The sequence below is a fragment of the Syngnathoides biaculeatus genome, chromosome 13, assembly GCF_019802595.1.
Source record: "Syngnathoides biaculeatus isolate LvHL_M chromosome 13, ASM1980259v1, whole genome shotgun sequence".
Classification (NCBI taxonomy): domain Eukaryota; kingdom Metazoa; phylum Chordata; class Actinopteri; order Syngnathiformes; family Syngnathidae; genus Syngnathoides; species Syngnathoides biaculeatus.
The window spans coordinates 79,190-93,329 of NC_084652.1; the positions used below are offsets into that span (position 1 = coordinate 79,190).

The 14,140-nt window shown below is 42.8% G+C and overlaps 1 protein-coding gene across 5 annotated transcripts in view; it reads right to left on the reverse strand.

The window, feature by feature from the left end:
* Window positions 1-14,140, reverse strand: part of LOC133511404 (adhesion G protein-coupled receptor L2-like) — a 153,265-nt gene that overhangs the window by 6,845 nt on the left and 132,280 nt on the right. For 4 of the 5 annotated variants that reach the window (XM_061840287.1, XM_061840289.1, XM_061840291.1 and 1 more), the window contains exons 17-20: window positions 11,322-11,490; window positions 8,701-8,829; window positions 7,270-7,366; window positions 5,269-5,394 (exon numbers count right to left, since the gene is read on the reverse strand). In XM_061840287.1, the coding sequence (XP_061696271.1) occupies window positions 5,269-5,394; window positions 7,270-7,366; window positions 8,701-8,829; window positions 11,322-11,490 (521 nt within the window). The remainder of the gene's footprint in view (window positions 1-5,268; window positions 5,395-7,269; window positions 7,367-8,700; window positions 8,830-11,321; window positions 11,491-14,140) is intronic. The other variant, XM_061840288.1, reaches the window with a different exon arrangement.

The window sequence follows — 14,140 nt, forward strand, 5'->3', positions numbered from 1 at the left end:
GAAAGGACGACGGGGCTCGCGGGCATGAAAGTGATTCTCGGAAGAAGAAAGGAGGTCAGGTGACGACCGAAATTTGCATGTGTTTATGCACGAGCGGGCATTGTCCGTCGGGAGATTCGCAGGTGGGGGGCTGTGGGTGTGGGTGGGGGGTGTGTGTGTGTGGGGGGGGGGGGCGGCTAGGAATGATGGAAACTGAATCCGAGTGGACGCCGGGACAGCTGCGCTGTGGGATTCCATCCAAGGGAAAATTCATCCAAGATGTTCACGATGCTTCGGCGCGGGGAGGAACATCTGCCAAGCATTACTTAGTATTAATACACTCATAAGACATGACGATCTGACCCCCCCCCCCCCCCCCCCCCAAACCCCTCCGCCCCCCAGGGCGCTAAATGTAACGATTATAGCAGGCCGATTGTGAAAAAGAGCTTGCCTCTCCCGTCGCGACGTTCCTACTCGGGGAATCTGTCGCTGCGTTTCCCGGAAAACAGATGTCCATATGTTAGATTGCTTCTTGATTGGCTCATAAATACGACCGTAAATGCAGCTAATGTTCCTCTGGGGGCAGGAGCGGGACCGCGGCTAACGCAGACATACATTGTCTGAGCCGCTTATCCTCACGAGGGGGGAGCGACGGGGCCAATCCCTGAGCTGATTCTGATGTGACAGTTCCCATTTCGACAAAAATTGAACCAAATACATACGACGACATATGTACCGCAATTTCCGGCCTACAAGCCGCGACTTTTTTTTTCCCCACACGCTTTCGACCCTGCGGTTTATGCGGCGATGCGGCTAATTTGTGCATTTTTTCTAATGGCCGCAGGGGGGCACTCGAGCGGAAAAGGTAAGAATGAGACTGGTAGAATATCTGTGCCGAGGAAGTGATTTTTACTGGCCCTGTTAGCGCTGCGCTAGCGTTAGCGCTGTGCTAGCATGTTGCTGCTGTGTTACTGGCGTGTCAGTGATATTTACCGGTAAGTTTAATTTTAACCGGTCCTGTTAGCATTAGCTAGCGCTAGATTTAAACTCTAATGCGGTGATGCGGCTAATTTGTGTATTTTTTTTAACGACTGCAAGGGGGCACTCGAGCAGAAAAGACCAGTGGATGTGTGCCAAGGAAATGATTTTTACCGGCTCTCTTAGCGCTGTGCTAGCATGTTGTTGCTGTGTTACTGGCGTATCTCAGGGATATTTACCAGTAAGTTTTATTTCAACTGGTGCTGTTATCTTTAACTAGCGCTAGATTTAAACTGTAATGCGGTGATGCGGCTAATTTATGCATTTTTTTTAACGACTGCAATGGGGCACTCGAGCAGAAAAGGTAAGCGGTGGAATATATGTGCCGAGGAAGTGACTTTTACCGTCTCGGTTAGCGCTGTGCTAGCGTGTTGCTGCTGTGTTACTGGCGTGTCTCGGTGATATTTACCGGTAAGTTTTATTTTGTTAGTGTTAGCGCTGCGCTAGCGTTAAACTCTGTGTACTGTCCATCCATCAATCCATTTCCTTTGCCGCTTATCCTCACGAGGGCCACGGGAGTGGTGCCTATCCCAGCTATCTACAGGCAGGAGTCGGGGTAGACCCTGAACTGGTCGCCAGCCAATCACATACTCGGTACTAAACAAACTAATAATTCTAAAAAAAAAAAGAGGTTTCCAAACATTATAAGAGTTCTGAACATTCAAATAAAACAAAGGAAAAATCATTAAAACAATTCCGAACGAGCAGCTCAGCTGTTGTTGAGCTTTCATTCGACTGCTCGATGACACGAAAAAAAGCAAAACGATGCAAAAATATTTTGCTCAAAGAACATCCTCTGACGGCACGTGATGAATTTTGTATGATGATTTTTCAAACGTTTCATTTCCTATGTGGCTTTTTTTTTTTTTTTTAAACCTTTTGGACTCCATTGTGTGTAGCCAGCAAATGCGCTAGCGGCCAACAAATGTAAACATTGCGTGAAGTTGAACCCTTTCCATTTGTGAGCGTGCGGGCCTTTCATCGCGCCGCCCTTGCGTTCCTCCGTTCCGTTTTATGATCAAACGGAGGCGAATATCTGAGAGCGGCGACCGAGGGCCCACGCTGCGTCACGCACTTCTTTTCTTCCCTTTGATTGGCGTTGTTTTTTTTTTTTGTTTGTTTTTTCTTTTCCCCTCCTTCGACTCGGCCGGCGTGGAATTAGGTCGCCGCAGACGCGGGTAAACGTCGGCTAAATAAAAGATAACTGTCGCGAAGCCTTCCTCGGAGATCGGTGGTGCGAATGACTGGGAAAGACCGCTCGGCAGATGTGCTATGATCGCGCTTTTTGCAGAAAACGCATGTTTTCTTACTTTTTGGTAAAGAATAATTAAAAAAGTCACAACAAATGCTATTACAGTAGTTATTACCGTAATTTCCGGCCTATAAGCCTCGACTTTTTTCACACGCTTTCAACCCTGCGGTTTATGCGGTGATGCGGCTAATTTGTGTGTTTTTTTTCTAATGGCCGCAAGGGGGCACTCGAGCGGAAAAGGTAAGAGTGAGACCGGTGGAATATATGTGCTGAGGAAGTGACTTTTACCGGCCCTGTTAGTGCTGTGCTAGCGTGTTGCTGCTGTGTTACTGTCATGTCTCAGTGATATTTACCGGAAAGTTTTATTTTAACTGGCCCTGTTAGCGTTGGCTAGCACGAGCGTTAAACTCGAATGCGGTGATGAGGCTAATTTGTGCGTTTTTTTCTAATGGCCGCAACGGGGCGCTTGACCGGAAAAGGTAAGAATGAGACCGGTGGAATATATGTGCCGAGGAAGTGACTTTTACCGGTATGTCCTTTTTTTTTTTTTTTTAACCGGCCCTGTTAGCGCGGCGCTAGCGTGAGTGCGATGCTAGCATTAGCATTAGCGCAGCGCTCGTAGGCCGGGAATTACGGTATCTCTTTTTGTGACGTGCTCTGGAGTCGAAACTTGGCTGTGTCTGCATGTTCTTATGTGTTTTTTTTCTCCTCCTTTGCATAACAGCGGCTGTGATTGGTTGTGATGTCACCCAGAAAAATCACACCTGGGGGCCAATGTCAAAAGTCAAGCTTATTTTTGCCCTATATTTTTTTTTATGTGTGCAAAACGTAGAAAAATTCATGTAGGTCTTTTCAAATTCTTATGATTTATAGTACAGTTCACGATGGCAACGTATCCCATCGTCTCACCCCCAAAAAATTCAACGAAAAACATCCATCCATTTTCTTTGCCGCTTATCCTCACGTGGATTGCAGGAAGTGCAGGAGCCTATCCCAGTTGTCGACAGGCAGGAGGCGGGGTACACCCTGAACTGATTACCAGCCATTCGCAGGCAAAATGCATTGTTTTTACAGTGTTATTATTAAGTTATTATTAATAATAATCCAGTGCAGCCTTTACACTGTTTTTCAGTTGGATAGTGAACGCACGTAATTAAGAAAAAAAAATAATAAATGTAACAAATGAATCCCCAAAAAATTAATTTGTTTTGTATTCTATATATAGTACATATTTTTATTTCATTATTATTGTAATACATTTTGGATTTCCATCCATTAATTTTCTTTGCCGCTTATCCTCACGAGGGTCGTTGGAAGTGCAGGAGCCTATCCCAGCTCTCAATGGGCAGGCGCATAGAAAGAAAAACAATTCAGACTCACAATCACACCTCGGGGCAATTTAGAGCGTCCAATTAATGTTGCGTGTTTTTGGGATGTGGGAGGAAACCGGAGTACCCGAAGAAAACCCACCCAGGTACGGGGAGAACATGCAACCTCCACACAGGCGTGTCCGGGATTGAATCCAGGACCCCAGAACTGTGAGGCCAACGCTTTCTCGCTGAGCCACCATGTTACCCAAACTAAAACTCTTTGCCGGCCATTTTGGGCTCTTTTTTTTTTTTTTTGTAAATCAAACCAAGACGGATCAGTCATGCTACAAAGTTGTTAAGTTAGTTTTAGCTCATGTCCAACGAGAAACGTTGCAGCTTTGCTCTCTCAGCGTGAGCGCCAAAGACATTTGCGACGGCCCCCGACGCCCGTGCTAGAAAATGAGATTTCCCGGCGTTTCGCTCTCCTCTTTTGCTTTGCTAACGAGTAGCGGGCTGAGCCGTTAGTGCCTTATTCCCGCGGGTAATGCCTTTGTTTGGAAAAAAAAGAAAAAAAGAGAGAGAGAGAAAAAAAGAGGAAAAAGTCAGGAGCTTTGGCTCAGCTCAGAGTCTGGACTTTGCTTTCATCTCGCAAAAGTCCGTCGTTACACCAAAGTTGAAACGCAGACGCCATGGAAGAGAGATGCAAACGTTTTTTGTTTTGTTTTTTCCAGTGGCAGGGACAAACTTATAAAGGGAAAAAAAATATAAAAAATAAATTCAGAAAACCAAGCAATAAAGTGGCAAAGAAAATATATTAGAAACATATATAATGAGCAGTGGAAATTATACCTTCAACGTTCTCGATGAATTTATCAAGTATTTAACATTAACTCCCAGTTTTGTTGAGAATTTTGACGTATAGCAATTAAAAAACAAAAATCAGTCTTGCATTTTCTTTTCTTTTGTGAATTATGACTTTATTCTTGTGATTGTCCGTTTTTCTTGTAAAGCGTTTTAGACCAGGGGTGTCAAACTCAAATTCACAGTGGACCCAAATTTTAAATTGAACAGAGCCGCGGGGCCAAGGTTGAACAAATGAACCTTTTAATATGGAACCAAACAAGTGTGTAATACTTGTAACATTAATATTAATTTGAAATTGCCAGAGTTTGACACCTGTGATTTAGACTATTCTTACTTTTTTTTTTTTTTTTAAATGAGTGTAACGTCCCAACTGATCCTACAGGTTATATACTCTGATAAAAGTATGACTAATATTGAATTATTATTATTTTTTTTTTTAAATAATCTGATTTAGATTAACTCCCATTCAAAAACAAATTTTTTTGTAGAACCCTAATACTAAATAAATTGAAAAATTTGTTGTTATTGTAGAGACTTTACACCCATTTATTTATGTATTTATGTATTCACCCACCTAGCTATTTATTTATTTATTTATTATTAATTCTTACTATCTATTTTTATTTATTTATTATTAATATTTATTTTTGCTCATTTATTTATTTGACATTCTTAAATTGTGAATAAAAACTGCTCTCTGTCTGCCGGCTCCAATGATAATAAGCTGCTTTTTTTTTTTTTTTTTTTTCTTCATGGCCCTCCAGGACGAAAACCCGACCCGTTAGCGTGTAAAAACAAATCAAGAGCGCAGGCGGAGGTGCACACCTGGAGAGTGAAAAGTCGGCGGAGAGGGCGTGTTGCACACCACCGTCTCGGCCAGCAGGTTGTTATAAGGGTTAGTGTCGTGGGTGCGGAGGAGGGGGTTAGTGAGGAGGTAGTTGCCGGTCATGCCTGAAATAATACAAGAAGAACAAAAGAAAAGAGGGGAAACATCAGTCAGGGCGATCGGGGGCAGCGGAGGAGGGCACGCAGAAAAAGCTGGCAGACAATGTTCCCTCGAAGCTGCGCACCTGCGGAATTGCGCACTCGTAGAGCACACGAAAACCGATCCAGCGCAATCAACCACAGCCTGACTTTTGCAGAATTATTTTTTAAACACGGCAGCACTCGGTCTCTAACAAGCTGCTGCTCGGCCTCACCATGCCACACGCTCTACTTCCTTGTTTACCTGACCCCACCCACCTCCCGCTCTTAAAGGGGTACACTCGTAATTACAAACACCGCCCACCACCGCTGCTTTCGTTGAAAACACAGTCTGGGCGACGTAGAGTAAAGCCAAAGTTAGACATGCTGCTTACGTTTACTCTATATAATAATGGCAAAATTAAAACAGAAAAGAAATGTTGCTGCTTTTATGAATGTCAGAATATGTGAATAATAATAATAATAATAATGGGGAAAAAGTGGTGAAACTGGACAAGATTTTCTCTTTTTTTTGAGTTTGAAAGGTCTGTTCTGAAGCCAAAGGAGAAAGTACAGGATGAGATTGTTAAAATTCCACCTTTGGCGCAGCCTGATAGAGGATGAAAGCACAGACGATACAGTGCATAAAAAGCTAATTCTGCATTTTAAATATAGGAGGCAACATAACATTAACCTTAAAACTGTTTGGGAGCATCATTCAGGTTTCAACATGCATTGCTAAAGACATTCTGCAAGCAATAATTCAGTTTTACACCAAGAAAAACAGACGGGGATTATCATTGTGGGTTGAAAATAAATAAATGAAACAAAGTTGGAGGGGAGATTTTAAATTTACAGTTCATAGTTGGCTTGGCTTGGTTAGCAATGTATTTTTTTTTTGTGGTTTGATGTTTGCAAAAACACAAAATTGTTCTTAAAAATATTCTGACGGGAATGTAGACGCTGTAATCTGAATCTTTGAATGAGCCATGTAACTTCAATGGATGACGCCGATCTGATGAGCCTGATGTTGCTCACAGTGGGCAAAGGGGGCGCTCACGGGCTTAGCGCGTTTGCTCAGACGAGGGAACGTTGTTGGCAGACCGGGCAAACCGGCGGAAAAGCAACGAAAAGCCCATTCGGCATCGAGCTGCCGTACGGCAGAACAGCCTCGACCAAACTTTTGAAACACCGAAATTGACGCACATCAATCCCCGGCGCCACTTGTTTAAATTAAAAAAAAAAAAAAAAAGCACAGATTGGGAAACGATAAAGACCTCGCCCTGCGCGAGACATTATCCAAACGAGCAGTCAGGCAGCATCAGCGCGACAAGCGTTGACGACGCGATCATCCGCCGCGTTTTACGCCGAGCAAATTTCCCCCGCCGTACGGAAGCATCCAGTCGAAACGCGAGACAAAACGCGGCCCCTGCTTATCGCCCGCCGCACGCCGTTTGTGTAAAGAATGTAACGAGGCATCTCGCTCATTTAGATCTCCCTCTCTCTTTCTTCGCAAAAAAAAAAAAAAAAAAAAAAGACGGAGATTTCTAATTACGTTCCAAATCCGCGGCGGCGCGGCGGGGAGCTTTCGCAGTGCCGGGATCATTCCCAAAACATGCTCTGACCTCCGGCTGACTCGCCCGTTCCCTCCTCCTTCCTCCCGACGAGCTCTGCGGTACTGCGGATGAGCGAGGAGAGGCCTGTCCTGTCAGGACTCTCCGCCATTTCCACTCGTCAGACCCAAAATATCGATACTTTTTTTTAAAAAAAAAAATCATTTTGAAGACGATCCAAAAAAGCAGCAGGGGGGGAATTTGTGACATGCTTAACGTTGACACGAATAACGCGCGGCGGCTCGCTTACCCTGGTTGAGGGTGGAGGTGCTGTTTATGTCTCCCGAGATGAAGGACGACTCCGACTGCTTCCTCACCGTGTCGTTCCACATGCGCCTGATGCGGCTCTGCGGGGAGCGGGAGAAGGGGAGACGCGGATCAGCGTCGGAGCGGCTCGCTGTCGCTTATTGATCCAAGAATGGATCAGCCAAAGGTTTCACCAGACATTCCGCAACAATTTCGATCAAGAATCGGTGATTCCCATCCACTTGTTGTAATTAATGACTTATTACTTACAAATAATGCATCATTTTTCATCTATCTATGCTACTAACATACAGTGACTGAGCAAAATTATTATTCGTATTGTCTTCTGCCTCCCAGCTTTTTCCCAGCATGCTTTGCGGCACAACGGATGTAAATAACATTTAAAATGCGAGTTTTGTCAATTATATCTTCAGTCAGTGTTTTATTACTTGCTAGTTATGCTAATCTGGGCGCGGTGGGTCAGTTGGAAAACGTTGGCCTCACAGTTCTGAGGTCCCGGGTTCGATCCCGGACCTACCTGTGCTGAGTTTGCATGTTCTCCCCCATGCCTGTGTGTTTTTTCGTGAGGAGGTCAGAGTTCATTATTATATTATTGTAATATATAAATGTGTATCATAAGACATCGAATATCATATTGAAATTTATATGTATACTTTTTTTTTTTTACCCCTCGATGTATCGACTACACAATGTGATTGTATTTTTTATTTTTCATCCATACCTAAATATAATGCGCTCCATTGACTTTTTGAAAATATTTTTGGGAAAAAAATTGCGCATTATTTTCGAGAAATTACGGAAGTTCTTACGAACGTAAATATGCATTTTACATACGTATTTATACACATTTCTTTGTCGTTTAAAAAAAAAAAAGAAAAAATTCAGCCCTCGGGCACATACGTTTTATTTGTATATAATTTTATGGAAACGTGAGTGTGTAGTGTTACACTTCACAGAAGAGAAAGCATCACACCATTCCTCGCTGGTACCTTTGGCGCAGAGCGTCCCTTAAAGAGCGCAAGAAGAAGCCCCCGCCCCAAAAAAAAGCTTTCTTCCTCACCACCCGGCCCGCACGCACTATCCGCGCCTCTTTAATCTCCCTCGCTACTTTGTCTTATTGAACAGCTTTTCGCGCTTTTTGCGCCCGGAGGTCTGCGCCTGAATCCAGACCTTTGAGAGCGCCAACGCCGGCGAGATGACTGATTCACGCTGCGCCGACACGGCTCACTCTGAAGAACCATCAATCCGGCGAGCACCGCAGGTGGCGCGGATGAACATGGCGGTAAAGACTTGTCAAACTGCGGCAACTCTACTTTACTTCTGAGGCCACGTTGGCATGGTTACCGCGCTAGCACAATGGAAAAACGGGACTTTATTGACGTGCGCGTTTTGCTGTTTTCTTGCCGTGACCAACCTGAGTGGCGGAGGAGTAGCGCGCCGTGGTCCGAGACGTGGCCGTCTTCACCGAGCCGTGGGGACCCTCGGGCGGCAGGGCGCCGCGGCACTGAGACTGACGGAAACATTTGCCGTACTCCTTGCGCACCTGCGCGGGAGAAAGGACATTGGGGGGGGTGGGGCGATAGGTCAGGTTCTGAACAAGACAAAAGACAAGGAAGGCGCCGGTTCCGAGTCTTTTCTTGAAAGTCACCGGCGGCTGACAGCTCCTCAAATGTCACAAGAGCGGGCAAATAAGCGGGATAAAGCCAGGGAAGATTTAAGGTGTCGGGAAAATTACTCAAATTTGTTAAAAAGAAAAAAAAAATGGATAAAATAAATTGAATACGGAAGGATGTGCCGTTGAAGGCCACATCCAGCATTGAAGCGGAGGTTTAACAGATAATAGGAGGACGTGTCTTACCGAGGAGGAGACAAAGGTGGACCCACCGATTCAAAAGAACAAATGAAAAACGGAAAAGCTTTATACAATTTTATCTGGGGTAGCTAAAATAAAATAATAATAATATCTTTACCTCTTGTAGCAGACAAAAGTGAGCCTGTTAATTTTTCATATATTCTAATCACCGTGCAAAGTGCGTCATCACCTTATCAGTCTTCAATGAGGTTAATTTTTTTTTGTAACCTAGACAAAAAATACAAAAAAATAACCCGCTTTGAAATGGTGTGCCTGTTGGAATTTCAATGCACTCAGATTACGCTGAGCTTCATTTTAGGAATGAAACAATCAAAAATCCTTTCACCCTTTCGGAACAAATGTGCGCCTCTTAATTTGTAATTGATTAAAAAAAAAAAAAAAAAAAAAAAAAAAAAAAAACGCTATTTGGAGTGCTGCCCTGCTTTATCGGGCTTTAGTTGGATTAGTTTACGAAATGAAACAAGATTTTCTTTTTACCACTTTGTGCAGACAATACGTCAGTCTGTTGATATTGGACTCGTTCAAATGACGATTTGGGCTGACGCGTCGTTTTTATCCAGCTTCATCTGGTGAGTTTTGGAAATGAAACGAGCAAACAATTTCCCTTCAAACTCGGCACAGGCAAAGGTGTGCCAATTTATTCTTGACTGATTCAAATTTATTTGGGTTTGTTTTGGAAATAAAACGCAAATAACCTTGGGGAGAAGCCAAATGTGTTTTGAGCTTGGAATGGGTTCTGGTTTTGGAAACGTAACAAAAACCACAACACATGTGCGATGGAACGCTGCCAGGAAAATGTCCGCCCTCTGTCGCGTTCTGTGATTGGCCAGTGTCAGGGTCGCGCTCACTGATCTATAAAAAAAAAAAAAAAGATTGGACGGCTCATCGGCCACCAAAACTTCGCCATCCGCCATCTTGTTACTCCCAAAACAACCATGCCGACCTGTGCGTTAATCGCCAGTTTCGTGTCTGTGAGAAAACATTCCACAGGTAAGTTAGAAAGATTTACTTTGGCACTATTGAAGTTTGTTTGTAAAGTTTTTTTTTTTGCATTTTCTGATGATCTTAATTCACTTGAACAAAGTTTTGTTTACGGTTGTTGGTGTCCACTGTTCACTCGCTGCGTCACCTTTATAGGCCGACGTTTTTTTTCACGAAAAAGCCAAACTTCATCAGCGGATAAGCAAGAAAACACATTTTCTGTGAAATTTTTGATGAATTTCATAATCTGGAACTCTGCAAATTTAATTACATTTTCAAATGTGAAGAAACAATTTGAAATTTTGTCTGAAAAAGAACAGAGACAACAAATGAACAAAGCGCTTATAGCATGTATTTTTCCATTGCGAGTCCATATTTCCAAAAATATACCTGATTTAAAATTTAATGTTTTTATGAAAAAAAAAAAACAGCTTAGTTTGTTGCTATGTTATGATGATAGTGCTTCACAGTGTATTTTGCGAAAAGTTAACAGGTCACGGAAATCGAGCCCTAGGTAGTATGCGAGATTTCTTGGTAGTTACGGTGTTATATGTCTTTCTTCTGCACTTAGTCTATTTTAAAAATCCGTCATGTTACCAGAACTGAAAAAATATCAAACTCACACGACCAATTTCAATTAATACATGCCAAACTTTTGAAAAAAAACCCGCCATAATCTAACCTCTAAACCAGAGGTGTCAAACTCATTGTAGTTTTGTTTCCCTCAGAGGGCCGTTATGTCTGTGAAATCATAAATATCATAATTCATGAAGTAGTTTTGGAATCATAAATCAAGGGGAATGGGTTTATCAACTATTGTTGATGTTTGGCAACACAAAAATGCTTTCAATATCGCAATATTATCATTTAGGATATGACAATAGGAAATTTTGTTGCAGATTTTAGCAAAAATCTTGGAAGTTGATACACATGATTGGCCTCAGCAGGCCACATAAAATCATGTGGTGGGCCAGATCTGGCTCCCGGGCCTTGAGTTTGACACCTGTCCTCTAAACCATGTCCTCCACACGTTTTGGGAGTACCAAGATGGCGGCCAACTGGCTTCAACCAATCGACATACCGCTCGATGTGTATGCGCTACCCGGTCTTTTTTTTAAATGTTATTTTATTTTTTTTTAGATCAGTGTTCGTGCTGCTCTGCTTTTGCGACCAAGCCTCACCTTCTTCTGCAGGAGGCAGTGGAAGATGAAGATGAACATTCCTTGAAGGGTGTTAAAGATGGTGAAGAGGTACGCCATCACAATGGAGGACTCGTTGAGGAAGAACAGGCCGAAGGACCACGTGAGGCCCAAAAGACAAAGCAGGGCAAAGGCTCCCAACACCCACGACCTTAAAAAAAAATACACACACAAATAAAAACAAAAAAACTTCAACACAAAGTTCATTTTCTATCTGCAGAGGAAGGAAACGTAGAATAAAAATATGATACAAGGCAAGACCGCAAAGTTAGCACGTTTTGCCTCGGTAGCTTCCAGGAAACGCGATCGCTTCGCAGTCGGTTTCAGTACCGACCGCTTCCCCTCGCGGATACGCCGTCGAAGAGCGAGGCCCCCCCCCACCCGAGAGACCGAACGCGACTCCGAGAAACCTTTGCGAGGAAAAATGAGACGGCAAATGGAGAAAGACAGCCCGATTGCGCTCGCCGGGCCGCATTTTTCGCTAATAACCGCACAGGACGCAACCTTCCATTTAACTTTTGCGCACGCATGGCTGATTTGAGTTAGAGCCCGAATTAGTGGCGGTTAATGAGATGTGACAGCTGGAGATGAGGAGTCAAATGTGAGTTAAACAAGCTTTGATTAGCAAATCTATAAAAAGGAAAAACCAAGAGAAATTGGAACATTAATCATGTCGGCTTGTTGTGACGATGAGCACTTTGGAGCTTTTCCTTCCTCAATGCGTGCGGTGGAAACCCGTTTCCGAGAACTCGAGTAAAAATAAAGTCTGGTGAAGTTGTCAAAAAAGAAATGAAAATAACTTGCAATACCTGATGCAGTTACATAGTGAGGAATATGAAGTTCAGCATGCTGACAGAAGTTTGTTTTCAATATTTTGCTTTTAGACATGACCTCATAGGCCATGATACAAAAAAAAAAACCTAAGAGTCTAACCAAAGTATAAACTTTCAATTGCACTTCAATAAGTTTCAAATCAATCACTCAATGAAAACCTTGATTTAATCATATAATCAAAGCCCATTGAGCGAGTAAAAAAGAAATCCTTTAGTTGCTTCTTTTTTTTTTGCATGCTCCATTGGGTTTAACTCTGGTAACCGACTTGGGCATCAAAGTATGTTCCACTTCTTTACCTTTAAAAATTTATAATAATTGAATAATTAGTTAATTCATTAATATTATTAATTGTTAATTCATGATTAATTATTATTAGTTAATATTATTAATTACTTTGTTAATTAATAATAGTTATAAGTATATTATATACTCCATCATACATAGATCTTATCAACTTTGTAGCATTTGGGTGAATTTGAGCATCAGCGGGAAGCCTCAAGATTCATCCGCTATACTATATTATATATATATATAAAATAAAATAAATAAATATATAAATACATATACTATAAAAATTCCAACAGGTGATGTGTTATGCTTTGGACTGTGTGTCTTTTCCTTGTCCATTTCATATGTAGTTGCAATGGCATCTAAAATCTGAAATCATAGCAAATCCGCAACTACAATTTTTTTTTTTTTTATATATTTGGATGAAAATGCTTTGCTTCCTACAGTTGCTGCCTGTTTGTAGTCGTTTTTGCCTTCGCGGGGGTCTTCATTAAGTGAATAGCATGCTCCATGGGGTTTGATTCGGGCAAGCAACTTGCCTATTGAAAAATATTACATTTCCATCTATCCATTATCCAAGCTGCTTATCCTCAAAAAGGTCCCGGGAGAGCCGGAGCCTATCCCAGCTACCTTGGGGCGAAAGGCGGAGTACACCCTGTACTGGTCGCCAGTCAGTCGCAGGGCAGATATCAACACCATCACTGAGTGGGAATCGAACCCACGCAACCCGCATTAAAATCAGGCGTGTGTACCATAGCCAAGGTTTTGCAGCATTAGTTTGAATTTTAGCGGAGATACACGTAAAAAAAAAAAAAAAAAATATATATATATATATATATATATATATATGCCCTATCACCGACTCCACCGTGTGATGTGGTATGCGTTGGACAGTGAGCTAACTCCTTTTATTTTGGAAGGATTTAAAACAGGGGTCACCAACGCGGTGCCCGCGGGCGAATGGTTAACCCGCGAGGACCATGTCAGGTGGCCGCGAGGTATGTAAGAAAGACGGTTTAACGCTAGCGCCACTGCTGCGCTAACGCCACCACGCCAACGCTAGGGCTGCCACGCGAATGCTAATGCTAGTGCCCCAGGGGTCACCAACGCGGTGCCCGCGGGCAAACGGTAGGACCATATAAGGCGCCCGAGCCGCGAGGTATGTTTGAAAAGTACCGTAGGCCACAAATTGTTACAATTATTTGTGCTTTAAATTCTGAATCTGACTTGCTTATGTGAATTAAAAATGTAAAATACCTGTCATGTCATTCACTACAATAAATTAAAACAAAAATATTTTATGTACGTGTAATGAAGTTGAGTCTGAAATTCGCCGGAAACAAGTCACGTAGGCCTTCGAACGATCGGTGCTCACGAAGTAGCCCGCGGCCTCAAAAAGGTTGCTGAGCCCTGATTTAAAATCTACTGCAGAGGTGTAAAAAAAATACTCACAACCCCTCTGCCAAATCTTCAATGATTGGAATGGAAAGCGACCATAGCGGGCTGCTCCGACTGTGATCGGATTCTAATGTCTGTGGTGAAGCAGCATGTGGCCCGTTGCCCGTATTGGGTTCCGTTTGCGCGATGTGTTCCCAGTAACTGTAAACCATCGTATGTTTGCGGTCATGACAGCAGCTACGTTCCATACAGCCAAAAAAAAAAAAAAAAGAATAGCAAAA